Raw genomic sequence first — 25,021 nt, 5'->3', positions numbered from 1 at the left:
ATGCAAGGTTTTTGTAACCTGTGCAGTCGATTCGAACTAATCACAGTAGCAATCAAATTCTTTACAAATAAAGAAGTTTAACAGGTTTCAAAGTTTGTTAATATTGTAGAATTGATAGTTCTACAAAATTGTCCCATTTTGTCTTTTAGTTAATAAGTTTAGCATCTTTCTAAATACTCATTTTATCTTTATCTGCAGGGTAAAATTGATGTTCCCATAGGTGCTGGCCCTACCCGGGCCCCAAAATCTTCAAAGAAAGAAGATACCAAAAGAGAATCCAAGAAGATGGAGAAAAAGGTTGAGAAAAAAGCAGCTAATTGTCAGGTTACTACTTTTTTTTTATTTTTTTTTTTATTTTTTAAGTATTCCCTTTTGGTTTTCACCGGAATTCAATAAGCTGTCAACTTAAAATAGCACTAATTGAATTGAGAGAATGGGAATGGGAATCAACAAATACTTCGTTCGGCAGGAGGGATGTACTAAAACATACGATGGCTTGCTCCAGCCCCCTAGTTCACTTCCTGGCTGAGGGGCCATGAAACGGAGATTAACGCCATCGGTTTGGACTCTAGGGCCTAGTGACGTATCCTTCTTCCTTTTAATTCTTTGAGTGTGACTTACACAATGCAAAGTATATGTAACCCAAGTATGTGGGTTTTCTCGTATATTAGTTTCGTCACAACTTGTTCGTGGAATCTTATTTGTGCTTGGGGACTGTTTCATCCGTACCCACCTTCCCCCTCATTTATGCTATCATTCGGCTATCTTATTAATACTGATTTCTATTCAAAAATATTGCAAGTAAGAATGCTGGGCCAAGTACTGACATTTTAGTGTTAACACAAGATCAATTGTTGCGGACAGTTCAGAGCATAAGTCGAGTTACAATCAATCTTTTAATATAATTCAGAATGGGGTTCCAGGTTGTTTCTAGAAAACCAGTGGGGCATAGGGAAGCTGCTGATAACCAACACTGAAATTCAAAAAAGCAAATTTAGGTCCTCTAATTTTTTCTTTTAGTGTCTTTTCTATTTATTATTTTGAAAGGGGGGTAAGGTAAATAGGAGGGAACAGGGTAGAGTCTGTTTTCTTTGATGCTTGTTTTTAGTTATCTGAGATATCGAATTCGTTCATTTTAGAAATAGTAATTGTTTTTTTTTTTCCGGGGAAGGAGCATCAGAAAACGAGAAAACGCATTGAAAGTTAATTTTATGGTTTCTTTAAACTGATGTCTGGACCCTATCCCCCCTCAGTGTGTTTTGAGCAGGTGTGATGAGGATGAAATGTGCAGGTAGAATTATGTTTGTGATTTTTTTTTTGTGGCGGGGGAGTACTCAATCTTTTCTGTTTAGCTCTTCCCGCTTGAAACTTCTTGATACGTTTTATTACCTGTCCAGTCAAGGGCAACGATATAGTGTTGTTTACAGTAAAGACCACATGACTCCAGTGTTTTATTATCTATTTATTATTATTTTTTCCCAGAAACACTTTATATGGAAGGGGTCGTCGTACAAGCTTCAGAGGTGACCCATTCGATAAGAAATAGGAAGTTCTAGTGCCCTTTTTAAGAGTTAAATGTGAAAGTAGGGCAACTAGCACTCCCCCTCCCCCCATGCACTCCCTCTCAAGATCATCTGATAAAGATTTGCGATAACCATTCTTTTGAAAATAGTTCAAAGATTCCATGACAAATTCTCCGGGGTCATCACAACCCCCAGGGCCCGGGGATAGGCGTTGTAAGGTCTGCCCTGGAGGCTTGTATAAACTTCAGAGAGAATTTATTTGATTGGAAATTGAAAGTTCTAGTTTAATTTCAAAAGTCAAGAGAGATCAGAGGGCGAATAGCCCCTAACGCCCTTTTTTCCCCAAGTCCATCCGATAAAAATTCGAGGATATCCATTTTATTAAAAACTGTTCAAACACAAGAAAATAAAAACTTGGGGTCGACGAAACCCCAGGGGCCGGGGCAGACATTGGAAGTTACGCCCTGGTGGCATATGTGGCTTTATAGAGGAAATGAGTTTGTAAACTTCATAGAGGGCTTATTTTTTAAGAAATTGAAAGTTCTAGTTCAGTTTTTAAGAGTCAAAAAAGATCAGAGGGCAACTGGACCCCCACGCCATTTTTTTCCCAAGTACAAGCGATAAAAATTTGCGATTACCGTTTTATTAAAAAATAGCTCAAAGATCACAGAACAAATTCTCCGAGGCCGACAAAACCCTCCATTGCCCGAGGGCAGGTATTGTAAGTTATGCCCTGGGGACATATATAGTTCTCATAGAAAGGATGCTCGTATAAACTTCAGAGAAGGCTCATTTGATTGGAAATACATACCCCCAGGGCACAACTTACAACGCCGGCCTCTGGAGCCTGTTGGGTTTTATCGGTCACGGAGGATTTGTTATAGGATCTTTGAACTATTTTTAATAAAATAGCTATCTCAAAATCTTTGTCGGATGTTTTCGGGGGGAAAATTGCATGGGGAAGGGGGGGCTAGTTGCCCTCTTTTGACTCTTAAGAAGTGAACTAGAACTTTCAATTTCAAAGCAAATGACCCCTCTCTAAAGTTTATACAAGCATCCCTACTATAAGTTCCATATATACCCCCAGGGCATGCAACGATTTTCTGCCATATGACCTTTGAATTATTTGTAACAAAATTAGGCTACTATTTCAAAATTTTTATAGGATGTATTTGGGGAAAAGGGGCATGGGGGAGCCTAGTTGCCCTCCGATCTCTTTTGACTCATAAAATGGCCAATAGACCTTCCAATTTCCAATCGAATGAGCCCCCTTCGAAGTTTATACGACGGTCCTTTCCATATGAGGTGCCTCTGGGAAAAAATAATAAATAAACAACAAAATATTGGATAATAAAACGTATCTAAAGTTACAAGCGGGAAGAGTTAAATACAAAGGATTGACTGCTCTTCCTCCCCCCCCCCATAATTCTACCCACCCGTTTCCCCCTCATCACACCTGCTTAAAACACACAGAGGGGGGATAGGGCACAAACATCAGTTTGAAGAGACCTTAAAACTAACTTTTAATGTATTCTCGTTTTCTGATACTCCTTCCCCAGAAAAAGGACAATTACTATTTCTAAAATGAAGGAACTCGATGTCCTTAGAGAACTAAAAATAAGCACCAGGGAAAACAGATTCCATCCCATGCCCTCCTTACCCATCATTCAAAGTGAAAAATGGAAAAGAATTTAGAAGAAATAATTAGAGGACCTAAATTTGCTTCTTTAAATTTCGGTATTGGTTATCAGCAGCTACTCTATGCCTCACTGGTTTTTCTAGAAACAACTTGCACCCCTCTTCTGGATTATATTAAAAGATCAATTGTAAATCTACTTCTCCTCTAATAAAGATCATATTCAACTTCAGATCGGTAGATACCAATACCTGTCAAAATTCAAACTAGAAACGGCTAGAAATTACTATTAAAGAATAAGTGAAACCCAAAACAAACAGAAATTAAATTCATACAACAAATATTAATATAAATGAATAAATTACAGTAGATTACTATCAAAGAATAAATGAAAGACAAAACGAACAGAAATTAAATAAACAATCATACCAAGGAAACACACAATAGGTACTAATATAAATGTAAAAAAAAAGGTAAAGGATACGGCCTTCAGCCAGGAAGTGCAATGGGGGGTTGGGGGCCAGCCATCCTGTGCTTTCGCACACCCTTCCTGTTTACCTTCCCCAGATTTCTCCAGGTACCCATTTAGAGCTGGGTTGACTCTGGCTAAGCTTACAGAGTCACGCCACTGACCCCCGTCCCAACTGCAGAATTGGGTACACTGGGATTCAAACCCGCGTCCTCTCAGACAAAGGATCCCGAATCCAGCGCACCAACCAACTCGGCCAGGACGGCTCAAAATTATTACCACAACAAATCAGTGAAAACATATCCTATGACCGGAGCGGGATTGAACCTGCATACGTCTAATTGGTGAGCCAAGATCACTTCCACTGCACCAGTCAAAGGACCAGCCAACTAATATAAATGATTAAGTAAATTTTAAAACAAATTTAAAATAATTATTCCTCAGGGGTTGACAAAACCTCCCACTGCCTCCAGGGCAAGGGATGTAAATTATGCAAGCTCTCCATTGTTCATTTGTAAGTTTTTTACTGAAGAGGTAATCATATAGACTTTGGAAAAGCCTCTTTCGATTTAAATTGAAAGTTGCAGAAACAACGAAAAATTACTATTAAAGAATAAATGAAGCCCAAACGAACAGAAATTAAATAAACAATCAGAGCAAAAAAACATACAAGTACTTATATAAACAAGTAAATTACAAGAAATTACTATTATAGAATGAATGAAAGCCAAAACGAACAGAAATTAAATAAACAATCATAGCAAACAAACATACAATAGGCGATAATATAAATGAATAAAGAAATCTTAAAACGGGTGAAGCTTAAATTGAACATGCAAATGAAGCTTGAAACGAACAAAAATCACTGCTAGCAAGAGTTTGGGTTTTGCCTCCTTCGCTCACTGTAAAAGTCTAAAACCTACTCCGTCATTGGCGCTTTGCTGAAAACTTTGTTTGATTTGAACAGTCTTGGAAAGTAGCAAAAGAAACAACTGATTGTTTGATAATTAACGATCTCAACTGTTGAAAGATAATCAGTTCAAAGTTTTATTTCGCTGTAATTTTTATTTTCATTTTCAATGCTGTAATGACTAGAAAAAAATATTTGTAACATAATTCGTCTTCAGTAAAGCGCCAATGACTGAATAGGCTTTAAACTTTTACAGCTAAAGAAGGGGGCAGTATCCAAACTCATGTTTATAATGAAGCATTTTTATCTTGAACAGTCAAGAAAAAACTAATAAAATTAAACTGAATATTTGAAATATAATAATATTAATTGCTGAAAGCTCATCGCTTCGAAATGTGATTATTCTAATTTTTTTTATTTTGTTTTCAGTAAAACGCCAATAACGCAGTAGGTTTAAGACTTTTACAGTGAGAGAAGAAGTCAAAATCCAAACTCGTGTTTGTAGTGATTCTTGTTCATTTCAAGCTTATTTTGCATATTCAATTCAAGTTTCAGTTGCATTAAGATATATATATATATATATATATATATATATATATATATATATATATATATATATATATATATATTGAATTATATTAGTACCTAAATGTTTGTTTGTTATGATTGTTTATTGTGTTGCGAGAGCAACACTTTGGTTTTGTCGTGGTTTTTTTTTTTTTTTTGTTCCTAGCACCCCGATTTCAGCTTATTGCTAGAAAGTGGTAAGGGTCTAACCTCTGCGGTTTTTACGGAAAGTGTGGACCTTAGGCCGGATTGATGAATATGACTTTACATTTTGGAAAGCTTCGTAGAACTCTTGCCTGGGGCCAAAAAGGATGGTTTTTGCTTGTCCTTGAGCCAGAGCCTATAGTGTGTGAAGTGAAGAGGAGTTGTATAGCCTATGTCAGAGAGGACTATCTGAAGTTATGCAGCCAAGCTTTCGTTTCATCAAACCATGTTTCTGCTTTCGAGTGGAAAGCTCCGTTCTAGCAGGCAAGCAGGCAGGCACCAGTTTCAAATTGAAGATGGACTAAAATCTATAAGTGTTAAATATATGCGACAGTTACCCTGCCCCACAGCCAATATATCTTCTTTGAGTGATAAATAGAAAAATTTAGAGAAGCAAAAAAGCGGCATTTTCCCACGGGTCCGAAAGTGCTGCCGTGATTTCGGCTGAGTTTATCATTCGTTTTTTCGCACTTGGGATTGCGGTAGAGAAATGGTATCAGATGTGCCTCTTAAAGTTTAAAAGTTCTCTCGTTGCTAAAGAAATTAGAGTTTATCCTTTGCTCCTTTCTAAGTGATGACGTTAGAAAGTTGGCCTACGGCAAAAAAGTCAATTTTTGAACTAAGACAGATAGATTTTTTTTTTCGACGGCAGTCGATAGCTATTGATGAGCTGATTAAAGTATATGTCATCCATTTTTTTTTGTACAAAAATTCCTTCATGAGATATACCAGTTTGAAAGTTTAAAGGGGTTGACAACTTCAGTAGTAAGGTACACACTGAAACCAAAAATAGGCCGATACCAATTGTGAGACATATAGGGGAGTTGTAAGCAACAGTCGGCTGTTAGCTCATAATCGTCCTCGGCAATGAGGGGTTCGCAACTCTTACTAGTTGGTGTACCTATTTTTTGTTTCCGTTATATTTGATGGTAAGACCAATTTGGTTCCAGTGGTAAGACATGTAGGGGACTTGTAAGTAATAATCGGCTGTAAGGCTGCAATCATCTTTAGCAATGAGGAGTTTGCAACTTTTGCGAGTTGGTGTACCTAGTATGTATTTTAGCATCCTTACCGATTAACAACTTCAGCGTTTACTCGCAGCGAGGAAACAAAACCAAAGTGTTGCTCTCGCAACACTTTACTCGGCGAAGCCGAGCAAAGGTTGCCGCAACACCTCACGTTGCCCATGCAACGTAGATCTAGTTTAACTTCTGTTGGTTTAATTAATTACTAAAAAAGACTAAGGCTCCTTACCTTTAGACCATGAGATATCTTTTTTAACAAGTTCGCTTTTTCTTTATATTGGTATACGAAGGTATATGTTTGAAATATATTTACTAGATTATTCAAGTTCTTTTAGGCTGATGCCGTTTTTTTTTTGTTTTTTTTTAATTAGGAAAGTCAAGTAGCTGGACTAAAAAAAATGACCCGATTGGGAATGGAAGCAAAGAAAGAAGAAAATCTCCCCGAGTGGTACACCCAGGTAAGCATTACGATATTACTCTATCAATGTGTTGTTGTTGTGTATTACGGTGATTGTCGAGTCAAAGTAGAAAAAAGAAGTCTTGGCCTTAAAGTTTTAAATAATGTATGTTCTTACCTACAGGATTTCTAGTATTAACGGTAATTCTTTGAGATTTGCATAGAAAGTGTGCTTCAGGATGTACAGGGCTCATTATTTCTTGGTGTATTCAGTAAACTTTGAGGTGTGTGTGTGTAACTTAGCCCCTGTTTAACTCTACCCATTCAACTCAAAACCCATTTTTAACTCAAACCCGTTCACTCTAATATAGCCTGTTATACCGTTGGAATTAAATGAGGGTTTAGTTGCATAGGGGTCAAGCTTATTAGGGCTGAGTTAAATGGGGTTTAATTTGCACGGGGCTTAGTTGAATAACGGTTCAAATGCATGTGTCCTGGGTTACAGGTGAGTTGAGTTGATTGGGGTTTGGGCTGATCGAGGGTTCAATAAACAGAGGTTGTGGTCGACAAGGGCTGAGCTGAACCGTTTAATTTGAACGTTGTTGAGGCAAACAGGAGCTGTTTCTAAGTAAGTTAAATAACGCCCGTTACAAGTTAATGCACTGATCGAGATAATTCAGCGATTGTTGAAGGGCTCGGAAACTGTTTAATTTGTACATGTGGCAACCGTGAACAAAATCATGTACCTGCATTTCTAAAGCACTTTCTTTTACCTCGGTATAATTTTGTGGGTTTTACGGAATTTTGAGCCGAAATTAAGAATAAGGGATGGGAAGGGGGGTTACATTCAAGAAATATCGAAAATAGTCAAGTATCATAGACCGTATAAAATAGTATAGACAGCGTTCGGACTCGCCTATAAATTCCAATAAATTCCTATATTCTAATGCACTCCTATAAAATGCCTATATTTTACCTAAATTCCTATTATTACTATATTTTCGCCTGAAGAGCACTAAGAACATTGCTCATGATTTGCATTTTTCACTTCTCTTTAAGTAAGCCAAGATGTGCTTTTCTTTTTGTTTTTGACTCTGTTGTAGACTGTGCAGTTTTTCGGTGTAGATCGATAATTAATTACAACTGTTGAGCTGTTTGAACTTAACTAATGTTTTTTACTGGGCTTAGTAAACTGCTTCTTCCTGGGCTATGCTGTTGTGTTGACTTAGTAGCCTATGTTCTGTTTTTTGTCATGTTGGGCCTGTCCGAAATGAGCAAAGATCAGTATACAGGCTAGCAGTATCTGCTTAATGAGACTGGAGTTCTTGTGACTTATGCGTTTCCTGCCTGAACGCTATTTTAAAGGCTGATGCAAATACGGCCCAGTTTTGGACATATTCATATTTTTTCTTTTTATGGTCTTTCAATCTTGGGATGCTATTTTGTAGGTGATGCTTGGTAATTAAGTATGGGGCCTACCAAGTTTAATAGTTCATGGCTTGCTAAGACGGATTGCAGTGGTAGAAAGATTGGCGAATAATGTAAGACTGGAAATAACCAGTACTCGTTCTTTTGCGAACTCTGCTTGAAAAATTTCGGTTGCCAGCTGGGGTTGCTCAGGGGTAAACCAACATGTGCGATCTGCAGAACACAAAGCCGCAGTTACTGCTTAAATACATCCACCATAGCTTTACCTGAATGGACAATCTCGAGTTGATGAAACAACCAAGGATAAACCGTTAGTTGGTACAAACATGTTTTGTGAGCGTGATGCCGCTTATAAAGCAGAGTTAATATGGGCACTTCAGACGGTATTGGTCGATATTGGTCCTCATATGGAAACGAAATCCGGAGCAGACTTTTATGCACAAGTTTTATGGGCCACGCGACAAGTGATGATCTGTGTAGGAAGATTATGTCAGCCATTGCGTAAAATCAGCTGCCACTTGAAAAACTGATCGTGCTTGGAAGTAATGGACCAAACGTCAACAAAAGCGTTTGGAACAATTTCAATGCCAAAAAAAGAAAGTGACAGGAAAGGGAATGTTGAATATTGGTACTTGAAACATCCATATAATCCATAACGCTTTCTTGAAAGGTCTTCAGGTGTTCGGAGAAGAAAATTTCGACTTCGTTATTCTTGTGCATTCATTTTTTGACGGCTGGCCTTCACGTTGTGAAGACTATTGAAAGTGCCAAAAGACAGTAAGAGTGCCAGAGAATGCTTTCATATAACATGTCCTAAGTCGCTGGCTGACGATTGGACGTGCCCTTGCTCGAATCATGCAGCAGTTGCCGGCAATCTTGGAGTACTTCCTGAATTTCATGCCGAGAGAGAAAAAACTGAAGAAACTTCTGTCCACTCCCAAATTTTTAAAGATTGTAGCTTATATCAGAAGTGCGACGATGAAGGCCCAACTCGAGTTTATTCTAGCCTCAGCAGAACTGTTCATAAGTTTCACCCAACTGTTCCAGAAAGAAGAGCCTCTCATTCATGGTTTGAACTCAGAGATCAAAAGACTAGTTGTGACGCTTTGCGGACGGGTCTTCACTCCAGATTTCATGACCGAGATTGAAAATTTCTCACCAGAAATGTTGAACCTTGCTGAAAAATTTGCAGAAAAGCCCATAGTTTCAGGAAATGTGGAACGACCTTTCCATGAGAAAGCAACACTGAAAGACAAGGCCATTTTCTATGTCAATGTGCGAAAACATTTTATTGCGGGCATTCGCCATATTTTGAACAAATATCCTCTGGAACAGGATGGTTTTCTAGAGGCTTTACACTTTTTGAGTCCCATCAACATGAAGGATTCAAGAAGCATTGCAGACATAGCGACTGTGGCACGCGAGATTGCGATTGGAGCAAGCTCAGACGTCGCCCAGACTGAGTGGCTGCTTTTGCAAACGGAAAATGGACCCCGTGAGGACATTACTTGGATTGATCATTTTTGGACTGGTGAATGAACGCAGGGACAGCAAGTACCCGGAACTTACCAAGCTTATCAAAGCAATGCCGACGTTGTCGCCTCGCAGTGCTGATGTTGAGCGTGGGTTCTCGCGTTCTGGTAGGATTCTCGGTGAAGACAGACATTAATGGCTGAACACGTTCTGGATGCGAGACTCATAGTATATGACACTTTGAGACTTTATGGAGGAAAACCAGAACGGTTTGTTATTATAAAAGAACTGTTGAATCTTGCACGTCCTGCATGGTCTCAATATCAACAATATCTGCATGAAAAGAAAAAAGAAGAGCTATCCGAGAAGGAGAAAGGAGCTTTTGAAGAGGACAACAAGTGGTAGTTGCAGGAGGTCCACGACAAAAAGAAAGAAATAGAAGACCTGGAAAGCGAAAAGAAAAACTTAGAGCATCAGAGAAAAGAGAACAGTAGCAGATACTCTACTTCAAGAAGTGACCGATAGAATGAAGAAGGCTGCCGGGTCCAAGGGTTCCATAGACATTGCCCTAGCTGTTCCTTTGCTCAAAGGTGCTGTAAAGTCCAAAACAAGTGAAACAGAGCAGATGGTGGAATCTGCGAGAATGGAGCAGTCTCCTGCAAAGAGAAAAAATGGTCTCATATCGAAATTGATGCCCAAGAAGCAGCAAGAGTGATTCCAGGTATTTTACCTGTATCAGTCAATCGTTGGCACAGTATGTGTATCTGATTTAATAAAAAAAAAAAAAAAAAAAAAAAAGAAAAAAAAAATGCAGAAACTCGGGAAATGACAAATTTATGTGACCAGGCATCTCACGCCATCTACCACCTATCTGATCCGGAAGACTTCCGAATCCTATATTTGGACTCGGGAAATCCTATATAAATAGGACAGAGCCTATAATTTGAAACGAACCGACCTGTCCGAACCCTGTATAGACATCACTAGATGGGGGGCGGGGTGAATATGGGCTAATGACCCTTCCTGTCTACGTTCTTGGTCCGATTTTCATCGCTTAGCATTGTCAACCCCTGTTGGTAACACTTTTTTTTTCTCGATCGATTCTAATTGTGAACCATGCTTAGCAAGAAGTTTGTGGGTGCAAAGTCTCGGAGTTGACAAGAATTGTTTCAACTTGCCCTTTTTCTTTTCTAGCTTCGAAAGTCGAAAACAGCCCCTAGGAACAACAGGTGTCTCAGTTTCTTTCTGGTATTCATAATAGAACATAAAAGAATGATAAATTTGTAAATAAATAAATTAAACGACCATAATTCCCTTTTACTGTACGTTTACTTTACTCTATCTTTTGTCACCAACTATATAGACGATATTCAACTTTTTCATGCAAAATATCTCGAAATAGCACTGAATTAGTTTTGTAAACTACGTTAAAATTTTTAATTATGCGATCACATTATCATGTGATTTTCTCCGGCTACTAACAATTTATAGCTCTAGGTCTCATGAAAGTGCCTCTGGGTAGTAACCAAGTTTTGAAGTTTTAGTGTAACAGAAATCATTTATTACGACAATTTAAGATTTTAGTGAGCTCAAACTTATACTTTAGCTTTTAAAGTACACGGCTTTGTTTCTTATTTCAAAGCCAATTAAATTATTAGTTTCCCGCAAAGACAAGCTTCACTTTCTTAATTTTTTTTTATCTCTATGCTCAAAAATTGGCATATATATATATATATATATATATATATATATATATATATATATATATATATATATATATATATATATATATATATATATATATATATATATATTGCTCAGATGATTCGATTTTGGAAAATCCTCAATCTTCATTCCTCCAAATGTCACTGATTGACACACAAGTTTCAAATTGACTGAGCCTACAACGGTAAACTGAAGTAATTACGTAAAGGAAACAAAGAAAAATTGGTTTCAGCACATTCTAAGAATGTTATGCATATTTACATCCGTTTTAGATTAATATAAAACTGTATTAGTTTTCGTTCTGGATGTATAACCGTACTCGTTGATGCGGTTATGATAGGAATTATACTCTCTAAGACTACATTTGTTACAGTTCTAGTCAAGGGTGTATCTAGGATTTTTGTTCATGGAGTGGGGTTACAAAAGAAATTAAAGAATGCATCAGATATTTGTTTATATGTATTTTTCTTACGTTTTTACAGTTTGGACAAGATTTTTTTTTGGGGGGGGGGGGGGAATTCAAGCCTTGCAACCTCCCTGGATACAGCCTTGGCCTTTGGCGAGAATTACGGGATAATTTCGTATAGGTAGGTGTGAGGTTTTTGGCGTGGACAGGTAAGTGCTACATGAAAGGAATCACAATGGTTATGATTTGTACTTCGATCAGAAAAATAAATGTACAGTTATTTATAAATTTCTACAATATAAGAATTCAAACTTTCTTTAGGTGATAACGAAGTCATCACCTGAATGTTGGAGATCCAAATTGTCAAGATACAAAATGCTAAGGTTCTTCCAAATTAGAAAAGGAACAAATACCAGCGGGTCTCAACAGGCATGGTTGATACCTGACAAGATGGAATTTATCACTTTGACCTGATCTTCCTCACGTATTTTAAAACAGGGAGCCTATATTTGATTATTTTTATCAAATTGATAAATTCCATAAACACCTTGCTTGTTTCTGATTCTCGCAAAATCACTTTTATTACTTAAATATTATTATACAAAGCACAAATATTTTGCAAAAAAAATAAATGCACAGATCTTATAGACTTTTTAAACATAGGAATTCAAACTTCTATGTAGGTGAGCGTTATGATGTCAGTGGTTGTAAATAATTGTCAGTTGTTGCGTCAATGATGTTAGTCGTTGCAAATAAATGCATAAAATAATTTTTTCCGATGTAAAAATTTGAACTTTTTTAAGGTGATAACGAAGTCGGAAATGATTGAATATTATGATGTCAGTGGCTGCTATATACTTCGCCCATGGGCATTTTCGATTTGGGATACAATCAAAAACTTTCTTGACGAAGAAATAAAGAAACTTGGTGTCGAGAATTGCTACTTCCCAATTTTTGTTTCCCGGTTAGCCCTTGAAAAAGAGAAGGAGCATATTCAGGATTTTGCACCAGAGGTAGGCTTTCCTTTTTTCAGTTTTTTTCCTATGTCTTTCGATTCCCTTTTGTTAGTTGTTCCATATATCATCCCTAAGGGTCTTATTTGACATTTTCGAACTTGTGAAATAATAGCCAAGACAGGTTTGTTCAGCTGCATTCAAAGGGAAGGTCAGCAAGGCACTGTAATATTAATCACACATCAATCCTTCATATCGACAATAGGCTGAAGATCCTCCCTCTGAAAGCAACTTTTCTTTGGCCTTGAGCACGTTTTATAACATCAAAAACCTAGTTGTTTGGATTGGTTATGGGGAAACTTGACAACGAAATCAAATTAGAAATATTTTGCTCCTTGAATCTTAGTTCTTTGCATCTTCGAAAACCACGCTTTTTCAAGATTTTTTTTAGTGATCTTTTGAAGATTATACTGTGTTAATGACAGTAACAGATTTTCGTCACTGTTGCCGGGTTGAACCGTTAAAATAAGTAAGTAAAATTTATTAGTTAATTTTTGACAAATTTTTCATTTTTAGAAATTAAAACATTAACGTTCAGTTAATTGCCAAGGGCAACTGCTCCTTTAAAAGGAAGTTCCGCTTTCTTAAGCAGTTTGATGCAATTTTTTTTAGCTTTTAATTGCTGATTTCACCACTTTTTTTTTGCCTGCTATTACCTAACACTGCATAATTGCGTATGAAGGTCTGTTTGGTTTAAAATTGAATTCCCGTTTTTTATTCTGATTTTCTTATCTATAAAACCGTTTCATTTCTCCTGTACTTTTAAACCAGGGTCGTAATTTCGTCAAAATCCTGGGGGTGGGGGATGTGGACCGAAAAATTGCCTTAAAATTGAATTCCCTTTTTTTCTGATTTTCTTATCTATAAAACCGTTTCATTTCTCCTGTACTTTTAAACCAGGGTCGTAATTTCGTCAAAATCCTGGGGGTGGGGGATGTGGACCAAATTTTCCCAGATCAAGTGAAAATGACCGTGAAAAATGAAAAATGAGCCATATAGTACCATAAATGCAAAAAAATACTGAAGAAAACTGACGCCTTTCTCTGAAGTATGTAGGCTTATGTTAGTTTTGACAAGGTTTTTGAAGAAACAAAATTTGAGCTGGGGGGGGGGGGGGCAACTGGGACCTGGAGGGAAAGTTGTCCCCTCCCCTATAGCAAATTACGCCCCCATTTTAAACCCTAGGACTACGGAAAAATAACTTACCAAAGTTAGTGCAGGGAATTTAAACCTTATGTTGCAAGTTTGGATTATGTCCATTTTTTGGTCCATTAAGGAACAGTGGAGAGAAATTAAAAAGTTTTCAATTCCTCTACATAAGAAACCTTTTCGGTTTAATATGTATCATTTAATGGGGGGAAATTACTTGAATTTTTGTTTTTGTTCTTAAGTAAGTTCTAAACAATATCTAGTTCAATTCGAAACCACGTCATTCGATTCAGATCATTTCAAAAAATAATTATTTTGCGTTTTAAGGTAAAAGTTTTATCATTTTTCAGCGATTATCCTAGCTATGTCAAAAAAATTTTTTTTTTTTGTTTTGTTTAAATTGTTCATTCATTCATTGCATGCTATGTATTTGTTGTGATTTTTTTTTATCTTTGAGATAGTTTATTTGCTAAATATTGTCACTGGTTGTGATTTGTCAATTTTATCAAAATTAACCACAATCAAAGTACTTGAATGTCGAAAAGCTGGTTTTTCTAGTGTCGAGTTTCTTTTTTTAGATACTTTTTTAGTTTCTTTTTTTTTTAGAGTGTCCACATAATAGTTTTTCGCCTTTTTAGGTGTTCTAAACCCGAAACACTTTTCTAATGGTTTTGAAAAGCCATTTCTATAATTTGGATGTTTCTGCATATTACAATTGTTTGTGTTTTCCAGAAAAATAATGGGGAATTTTCAATTTTCAGACCTTTTTGAAGTAATTCCAGAGTTTGCGAAATTCTGGTGAATTTGAGGTCATCTGGGTCTCAAAAACCTGGAGATGTAACGTTAGAAGAATCAATTTTATTTAACTTGAGTGTCATATTGGCCTCCAAATCCGGGATGTATAACGTTAGAAGAACCAATTTTATTTAACTTGAGTGTCATGTTGGCCTCCAAAACCGGGAGTATAACGTTAGAAGAACCAATTTGACCTAAACGTATATATAATATTCTTTTGAGGAGTTGTTACAATTTTGGTATATTTGCTGTCAAATAATAGTGAAATTTTAGATTTCAAAACTTTTTAAGTAATTTCGAAATATCAACATACTTGTAAATTGGAAGTCATCTGGGTCACTTTAGAAGAATCATTTTGATCTATAAATATCTATAGAATTTCTTAAATGTTGTTTTTCATATTAATTACAGTTTTGGTAAATGATTCTTAGACGATACTGCCTTTCCATTTACATCTGGTACGAAAATCTATTAATAATAGTATATTTTTTTACAGATATTTTTCTTAGTTTTTAATATTTGTTAACATTTATTAAAAATAGTTGTTTTTTTTTAAATTTGGGTTCCCTTTCGTTTTTTTTTTTTGTTTTTTTTTTATAGTGCCAGTGTTTTTCCTTTATTTTTTTCATGTTTTGCTTAAGCCATTTATTTTCCGTGGTTAAAGGCTTCCAGATGTGAAGCCAGACTTGGGATCTCGACAAAAACCATTCAGAGCCTACGTAGCATCCGTTCGAGCTGTAATACTGCATGTTTGTAAAACGTGGCCGCTTAAGGCAGAAGGGGCTGGATCTTTGGACGCCTTCGATCACAGCTGGCTTTGTTATATACTCCAAATCATGCGTGGTCTAGAATTCCCATTATTGAAGTAAGAAACCGTTGTGGTCAGTCTGGAAAGCTATCTTCCGTCATCAAAAGACGTCACCTCAAGCTCCTTGGCCTCAACTTGATTTGCCCCAAAGGTATGATATGTTGAGACGTCCTCGTCTGTGAGCCAGTGCCCTTCTGGAGGCGGGAGGACAGAGGAAGAATCTTTGGCGAAAATTCAAAGAGGGCCTTTAACTATTTGGGGATTTCCGGAGGCATGGTCGGAGATGGTACAGGGATGGTCTGAAGATCGTCGGGAAAGCTGTGGCCGACAGATTAAAGCGGTCGTCGGATTTAATTTCTAAAATCCATTGGTTCCGGGCTGGACAGTTCATTGTCTGGTTCCCACCGAAGGTAAGTAAGCAAGTTGGTCCCATGGATTTTTTTTCTAATGCAACATCTATTCAATTGGAATTTCTTCTTGTGAATATACAGCTTTTAAAACCTTATGCTCATTCAGGATTTTTATCGACATTTGTGGAAATTTTAGGTTGCATGGGTCACTAAATCTGGTGATAAAGCATTAGAAGAACCAATAGCAATCCGACCGACATCTGAAACTGTTATGTACCCTGCATATGCTAAATGGATTCAGTCATATCGAGACCTGCCCTTACGTATGAATCAGTGGAATAATGTCGTTAGATGGGAGTTTAAGCACCCTCAACCTTTTTTGAGGACAAGAGAGTTTTTGTGGCAAGAAGGCCATACTGCCTTTGAAACTAGAGAAGAAGCGGAGTCTGAAGTCTTCGCTATTCTAGGTAAAAAAAAATATTTTGTAGCGATTTTAATTGTTGTACATGTACTTATTATCGAAATTCCGGATTTTCGCTTTTTGAGATATGAATATTTTGAATTTTTTATAAGTTCTTTTGAAGTTGTTTTTGAAAAAAAAAAATTCTTTTTTATGTGACAGGATCCGCTTTTATCCTCTCTTATGTACTGTGCTGGACTTAACTATAAAATTTACAAATTCACAGAAATCCAGTATAAACTAATTAAAAATTCACTTACAATCGCAGAGAAATTTAGAAGAAAAAACAATTCTTGGTAATATTATCTATCTACATAATTTGTCATGTCGGCAACTGTCAGCCAATCACTTATCTTTAGCTCTTTTTGGCACTATACAACGGGAACCTGAAGCCAAGCAAATACTTCTCATTATATATTAACAGTCAGTAATCTTAGAAAAATAGTGACGAATTTTACATGTAGTACTGGTAGGTCTACTCTGTTTTGTCTCACCGCTAGGGGATTGAGTTGAAACTTCAAGAATTTTTATGTGGGGGGAGAAGTAAAGGGACTTATAATTTTGTGTTCAGGGGAAGGTGCGAAATATTTTTTTTTTGCGTTTATCACAAAAATGTGCGCTCGAAAGAATTGAAAATGAAATCTGGTAGTCTGAATTGGTTCAGTGGATACTAACCAAAGACATCAAATTACAAATGTGCTTTGCGCCCTGCATCCATACGAGGTCCTTGTATTTCTAAGAAGATTTTCTAAGATTTTTCTTGTAGACATAACAAAATTATGAAGTGTTTAGAAGTAGTCTCGTCACTGTTGCCACGTTGAATTGTGAAAATAAATGAGCAAATCTAATTATTTGGATCAACCTTGCACGACCCGTGAAGTGAACGTTGATATGGGATTTTGTGCGGATATTTTTTTCCTTTAAGTTTCTACTTGTAACTGATCTTATGTAGGTATAAAGTGCCTTAAATAGAAAATTTTGTTAGGTTTGGAAAATTATTTTCGATAAAAATGATTTTTTTTTTAATGGGGGAGAAATCTGTAAACTTTTGAATGCAAGCCTTTGGACAGGAAACATGAAACCTAATTTTAATGCAATTGGTGTATTTTATCTTTGAAATTTGTATTGGATTCAAGAAGCGTAAGTGGGACAGGGACTTGAAAAAAATTATGATATCCTGTCTTTTGAAAATGGGAATAAGAAAAACTGCGTCTATGATACCAAAAATTAGAACTCGAACCGAACAATTTTAATATAGTAGAACGTGTTTTTAAGAATCTTGGAAATAATTATATATACGGATTTTTGACGTGTTACAGGTAGTTCCTCTTTTGCAGTACTTCTGTAAAGTTCTTCTCTTGTGTTTGTCTTCAAACGATGTAAATAGTCTTCTTAAAATTAACAAATAGTTTATAGTAAAGACACTCCTCTTCTATCTCCTCCCACCTGAACCCTTAGCTCTGAAAGATTTGGCTACTTGCGTACCAGCACACGCATACCAATATTAGATGTTTATCAATATAAATCCAGACTTCACCAGAAAGGCAAAGAAGGTTTACTCAACACCATTTTGTTAGTTTGAACACTCAGGCCCCTTGACTCTATTCTATATTAAGTATGTGGCAGTGTTACAAGGAATATTTTCTCTCTCTCTCTCTCTTCTCACATCCTCTCTCCTTCTGTTTTTTGACCTGTTTGTATGTTTAACTGATAATATTAAATAACTTTCAGATCTATATGCAACAATTTACACCGACTTATTAGCTGTTCCTGTTATAAAAGGGAGAAAATCAGAAAAAGAAAAATTTGCTGGTGCGGATTTCACCACCACGGTTGAAGCGTTTGTTCCTGCTAGTGGCAGAGGCATTCAGGTATATACTTTTTTTTAATGTCTGTTTATATTTAAGTTAAATATACAAATATAAACTAAGGTAAATTTAAGTTTATATGAGTTAAACTACAAATATTTGTGTATTTGATTCCGCATTAAATATGGCGTGGAACTAATCTAAAAGGTTTTTTTCGTAATATTGCGAGTTTTTTTTTTAATATTGCTCCATCAAATGCAACCAAGCGTTTGAAATATAATGTCTCCATACAGACATAGTAAAAATGGTACATTTATCATATATATATCTGTAACTTACTTAAACAGGCCAATGGAGGTCGGAAATTCGTATCTCGTTTTACACTATTTTATCTTATGGCTTCCATCTTCGTTGCGCTTTTAACGCATCTTTAAACTATGATTGTCCAAAAGTATATTTACCGTCAAAATTCAGGGGGATGGGCTTCTTTGAAAAATGTTTTCTAAGGGGACCATCTCAAGCCCCCCCCCCCTCCCATCCAGTTGGCAAGTATGCACTTTTTGCTATAATAGTATATGTACCATTTGCCTAAGATGTAATACATACTATTGCCTGGAACAGGGAACGCTTGTAAATCAGCCTAGATTTCACTAGCCTATAATTAGGTATATAGGTCAGTGATAAATATCTGAAACATGCTGGATATCTAAATGTTCACCTTTAAAAATCTGATATAGTTCAATGCTTTGGCCTATTTAAATAAGATGAGTCAAATACATTAAATACTGTAGTTCATATTACATAAGTACTTAACCTTAATAATTATAAATAAGTACTTAATACTTAACCATAACATATATTACATAAAATATGTTAGGCAATCCCAGTGCCTCAGTTGTTTCTGATTTTTTTTTTTTCTCAGAAAATTAAAGTTTTAAAATCAAAGATTTTTAGAAGATTTTATTTGGTTTTGGTTGTGAAGACCCTTTAGATGCTTTTTTAACAAATTTCTTGGTTATTCTTCACATTAAAAAATCATGGTTGCAGCGATAGTAGCATAGCTGGGATTTTTCACCCATTAAACCGCTCCTTGGCATGAAATATATCTTATTTCATGAAAGATAATTTCCAAAAACTAGCCATTTTGGGACAATAGTTTTTTTCTATCTGGAAAGGCAAGTTTGTTTTCGAACTACTTTTAATTATTTTTCTTGTTAGATGGCAGGAAAATAAAGGAGTAGTTAGAATAGAATGAGAACATTATTTGATTCTCAAACATAGTTTACTAGTTAGTAACAGAGGCAGATCCAGTTGGGGGCGCACGTCCCCCTAACGTAGTGGCAGATTTGGGATTGGGACTGCTCGTTCTGGTTGGCGTCAGGGCAAAAGTTAACGAAGAAAAAAAGAAAGAAATTGTGGTTTCTTGTTAATGAAATGTACTCTTGTCTACCATGAGAATTTTAATTTTTTGCTCATGTCAAATTTTTGACAATTTGCAAAATTATAAACAGAAAATCATAAGGAAATATTACTATAAATTTTTAAGCACTGGCCAGTGATGTACTTGTAATCATAATAAAATAAACAAAATCATGATAAGCCATGTGACAATGGCAATTTTTTTGTATTGAGGAACGAAATAGGAGTAGCAGTAATATTGAGAGAAAATATTTTGCTCTAGACGACATCCTGACCACTCCTAGCCCTGTTTTATGACAGAATAGATTTTATTCACTACAATAGCTCGAGCTAACATGAGCATGTCGTAATACAAAAAAAAAGACCCAAAACAAGAATAAAAAAAAATAAAGAAACAGCAACACAAAAAATTAGGGCAGCAAGTACTGCTTCAAGATCAATAAATTAAAATGAGTCACTAAAAAAATTAATAAAAAATTAATATAAGTCAAGAACAATTTTCACAGTTAAATAAGTTACCGTTTATACAGAATATATCAGAATATTAAATATTCAGAATTATTTTATTGTCATTGATGTTTCATGTCTCTACCGAAATCTCAGTTCGTTAAATAGCTGCTGAGAACGAGCAGCGTATTGGTAAATTATTGATGGCTTATGTCTTCCTTGGTAATAAAAATATCTATTTTTACCACAGTGAAATGTTCCTCAGAAAGATATAGAAAACAAAATTCCTTAATAATTGATATGTTGAATAAATGAATCTTCTTTTCTCCTCTTAAACAGGCAAAACCGACATTTTAGGTCTGAAGCTCTATTACCACCATTCTTGTTAGATATCTTGTGACTGTATACCTGCTCGAATTGTAAATAAAATGTATAAACATACAAGTAAAACATATATAATTTTTTTTACATCTGTCGAGGATGTTGGTAATTATTTAGATCTGTTAAGATTATTTTAAAAACCTTATTTTAAGTTCAATACCTTATTATCTTTCTTTTATTGAGGGACTAGAATTGAATTATGTGCCTACACATGTGTACTTAAAAGAGAACTTCAGTTCAATCTTCTGACCTGTCTGTGAACTAGTAAGAACGCGTTTGTCTTAGGGGCGTGTCAGGGAATGTTGGTGATTATTTAGTTCTTTTAAGCTTATTTTAAAACCTTATTTTAAGTTCAACATCTTATTATCTACAAATGAATTATGTGCATACACATATGTACTTAAAAGAGAACTTCTATTCAGTCTTTTGACATGCCTATGAACTAATAAGAACACGTTTGTCTTAGGGGCGTGTCAGAAAAATAAAATTGCCCTCGATACCAAATGTTCCCATTAACAATTCAAACAATATTGATAATGCGACATATGTGTACGTTTTTTTCTCGTTGAGCTGCTACTAGAGTCACTGCTATAAAAAATAAATAAATCATATCCGCAATCCTCCAGTCCCCCCGTGTTACCATAAAAAAAGAAAACAAATTAGACTGAATGTTTCAATACCTTACTTAATTTTATATAAAAATATAAATCTGTTCATTTGTTTTTCTTTACCTAGTGTACACAAAACTATAATAACACATCCAAGTAGAGATATCTCCTTGTTATGCGAATTCTCATAAGTATCTCAGGATATTCAAATAAGTCGTCTGTTCTATCAAACAGTTCGTGGTAACGAACTGTAAGTAAGGAGCAACCCAGCTCAATAGTAACCGGAACTCTAAAAAACGGAATTTTGATACCAATAGATATCCAAAAAGAATCGGATTTTATCCGATTATGCTGATTTCAAATATAAAAGTTTAATTAAGTTTACTCTTAACAATTAAAAGTTTACGAGCCTGAGAAAGTTTGCCTTATTTTTGAAAAGGGGGAAATACCTCCTAAAAGTCAAATCTTAACTAAAGTCACACCATCAAATTCAAAGTATCAGAGAATCCTACTATAGAGGTTTCAAGCTCCTGTCTGCAAAAATGTGGAATTTTGTATTTTTTGCCAGAAGAAAGATCACAGATGCATGTTTATTTGTTTTGTTTTTTTTTTCTAGGGGTGGTCGTATCGACCCAGTGGTCCTAGAATGTCGCGAAAGGGCTGATTTGAACGGAAATCAAAGTTCTAGTGCCCTTTTTAAGTGACTAGGAAAACTGGAGCGCAACTAGGCCCCTCCCACGCTCATTTTTTTCGCAAAGTCACCGGATAAAAATTTTGAGATAGCCATTTTGTTCAACATAGTCGAAAAATCTAATAACTATATCTTTGAGGACGCCTTAATTCCCCCACAGTCCCCGGGGGAAGGGCTCCAAGTTATGAACTTTACCCATTGTTTACATATAATACTGGTTATTGGGAAGTATAAAAACATTTTCAGGGGAATTTTTTCTGGCGGGGGGGGGGTCGGGGCAGAGGGTTACGTGGGAGGATCTTTCCATGGGGGAATTTTTCATGTCTGAAGAGAATTTCCATAAAGATATCCCAGCATTATTTAAAAAACAATCATAAATTTTTAAAAAATCAAGTTTTTTTCAACTGAAAGTAAGCTGCAAACTTAAAACGAACCGAAATTATTACGTGTATGAGGGGGTTCGTCCCCTCGTCAATATCTTGCTCTTTACGCTAAATTACTTTTAGTAATTTTAAAAGAGCTATTTATTGTAATTAAATGGCTTTTGGGATTCTGGGGGCATTGTTAAAGAATTGGAACGAAAATTCGAACTTTAGCGTAAAGAGTGAGGTATTGACGAGGGGGCGAAACCCCTCATATTATGTAGATGACGGAGTCTCTTCCCCATGTCAGTACCTCGCTCTTTACGCTAAAGTTGGAATTTTGTTAAATAATTGTCGATATAAAAAATAATTTGTTTGTCCAATCTTTCGTCCAATCTCCATCATTTTTCGTCCAATCTTAGCATTTAATATTATCTTAAGCAGCTTCTTAACTATGATTTTTATGTGATAATAAACCAAAGATATTGTATGTTTTCAGTTTGTGGTTGTTATTAAATAAAAAAAAAACAATGCTTTTTCAACTGAAAGTAAGAAACAACATTAAAAATTAAAACTAATCAAAATTATTACGTATATGTGGGAGTTGTCCCCTTCTCAGTACCTCACTCTTTAAGCTAATGTTTGAATTTTTGTTCCAATTATTTAAGAATGACTCCTGACACACAAGGACCGTTCAGTTAAAATAATAAGCTTTTTACAAATTCACAAATATTTTAAGCTTAAAGAGCCAGGTACTGAGGAGGGGGCAACTCCCCCTCCTCATTTGAAAATTGAAAATTGCGGTTCAAACAGTTCGTAGTAACGAATTGTAAGTAAGGAGCGACTCGGCTCAATAGTAACCAAAACTCTGAAATACAAAACTTAAAAATCCTTTTAAAAAAGGGAAAAGGCAAAGGAATTAGTTACTTATTAATTAGTTATTTATTGATTTCGTTTATTATGTATTCTGTATGTTGTTGTTTTTTTTTTATAGGGAGCGACCTCGCACATGCTTGGGCAAAATTTTTCGAAAATGTTTGACATTGGATTCGAGAATCCCGAGACAAAAGAGAGAAGCCATGTATGGCAGAATTCATGGGGCATTACAACCAGAACCATTGGTGTCCTAGTCATGGTCCACGCTGATAATAAGGGACTCGTCCTGCCACCTAGAGTAGCTTCTGTACAGGCAAGTTTCCCTTAAATGTCTTTAACTTAATTCTCAACCCAGTCTGGTTGAACCGATGAGCACATTACTTAATACCACTGGGGAGAGGGGGGGGGGGGGGTAGATATGCCCCCTTCAGCCATCATTCGCAGTCAAACAACATTCAGAAGAAAAGTTCAGGAAGTATTTGGAGTATTATTGCCTGGTAAAATCACCTTGTTACCTTATAAACTACCTTACTGCATTCCAAATTATTTTTTCCACAATCTATATATTCTGTCACTTTCTCCATATTAAAATTATTTGTCAGGAAAGACATTTTTTCATCTTCTTCTTCTTGCTTGATCATCCCTAATATCATCATCACTATAATTAGCGTTACAAATTATGGCCAAGCTCAAATTATATCGTGCATACAGGCCAGGATTTACCGATAGGCCCGCTAGGCCCGGGCCAATGGACGCACAATCCTAGGGGGCGCAATAAATTATCACTGAGTGATTTTTTTCTTGACAAAATTTTGACCGATATAATTTACCGTCTTAGTGCCAAGTGCCCTCTGCCGCCATGCAAATCCACGCCTCAGAAATTACGAACCATGTAAGTGAGTTATGGGTAAAGCTGATCTACCCGAAATTTTGTCCTATTCATAAAAATTTAGCTTAAAATTTATGCAAAATGAAATTGCTTTAGATGAAACTCAATAAATAGATCATTAGCCTTTATTTTCTCCTCTCTGAGTTTTTTTTTTTTTTTTTTTTTTTTTTTTTTTTTTTTTTTTTTTTTTTTTTTTGGTCGATTGCACTTAGGATGTATTTGTAGGCTTCTAACTGTTATTTCTATGCCGTTTTTTCCATGAAGATTTCGTTTTCCGTTATTTCCTACGAGGAAAGCGCAAAAATTTCACATGACGAGATACATAAGTGAGAAGCACGTTTTGTCAATAAGTTATAATTTTATATATTATTTGTCAGTGTTTTTATTGTGTGGCATCCCTTTTCTTTTTAAAGCAAACCTTGTGGCTTTTAAATAGGCTGAGTTATCTCTCCCTCCAAACTATATTTCCTTGTGTGTCTAAATTTGCTGCTCAGCATTAGTTAGGTTTTTAAAAGGTAGAGCTATTTTTCTCTCAACATAAAAGGAGTAATGTGATTGACTTTCAAAAATAAAAGGAGTAATGTCAAAATACTTACAAAAATAAACCAATAGAACTCAAGAATACTTCTTAACATGAAAGTATAGGACAGTAACCTTTCTTCATCTCTTTGGCTATAGTTTGACCACCAACTGGTTCAGCAGCTTCGCTGTTTGGTGTCTCACAGCTCACACAAACTGTCTCCCGGTTTTCTTTTATGATCTTTATGATGGCTTGTCTACAATTATGCAGTACATGACTAGATGGGGTGTTGTTTTGGTGGAAGAGGAAGGGGCATTTCCCCCCCCCCCAATAATTTGAAGAAAAAACTATTCTATTGCCCATGACCCTTGACTATCCGGATATAAACCCCTCTTGCCCCTCCCCCCAATAAAATGCCGGACCTACTGCCTTAATGATTAGGGACAAAGATGGTTCAAGAACCCACCAAGACTCGTGCCCCATTGCCGACAACGCTGTTTCTTCATTGATTTGCTTTGAGTAATTTTATTTTTTTAATACTAGTTTGTACTAAGTTATTCTTGAGAGTTTTCACCTTTTTATTACACCTTCTTTGTGCCTAATTTGCATCTTATGATAAAGTTATAACATAAAATATCATTTTCGGCTGAACTGTTTTTCTTGATACTTTGGAGATTTTATT

General features: G+C 35.8%; 2 protein-coding genes across 2 annotated transcripts in view; one reads left to right on the top strand and one right to left on the bottom strand.

Annotated features, from left to right (window-relative positions):
* Nucleotides 1–198: 198 nt before the first annotated feature.
* LOC136028835 (bifunctional glutamate/proline--tRNA ligase-like) overlaps nucleotides 199–25,021 on the top strand; it is a gene marked incomplete at its 5' end in the record, with an annotated part of 37,880 nt that continues 13,057 nt past the window's right edge. Inside the window, 6 exon segments of the mRNA XM_065706767.1 lie at nucleotides 199–324; nucleotides 6,706–6,792; nucleotides 12,567–12,776; nucleotides 16,075–16,345; nucleotides 18,070–18,209; nucleotides 23,049–23,243. Coding sequence (XP_065562839.1) covers nucleotides 199–324; nucleotides 6,706–6,792; nucleotides 12,567–12,776; nucleotides 16,075–16,345; nucleotides 18,070–18,209; nucleotides 23,049–23,243 — 1,029 coding nt within the window.
* The window catches only part of LOC136028837 (electron transfer flavoprotein regulatory factor 1-like), a 194,624-nt gene continuing 174,902 nt past the window's right edge, over nucleotides 5,300–25,021 (bottom strand). Inside the window, exon 3 of the transcript XR_010617884.1 lies at nucleotides 5,300–5,343. The gene's annotated coding sequence lies outside the window, so the exon portion shown is untranslated. The remainder of the gene's footprint in view (nucleotides 5,344–25,021) is intronic.

The sequence above is a fragment of the Artemia franciscana genome, chromosome 7 (assembly GCF_032884065.1).
Source record: "Artemia franciscana chromosome 7, ASM3288406v1, whole genome shotgun sequence".
NCBI lineage: Eukaryota > Metazoa > Arthropoda > Branchiopoda > Anostraca > Artemiidae > Artemia > Artemia franciscana.
Note: the sequence above shows the minus strand (reverse complement) of the source record. Positions and strands in the feature narration are given on the sequence as shown.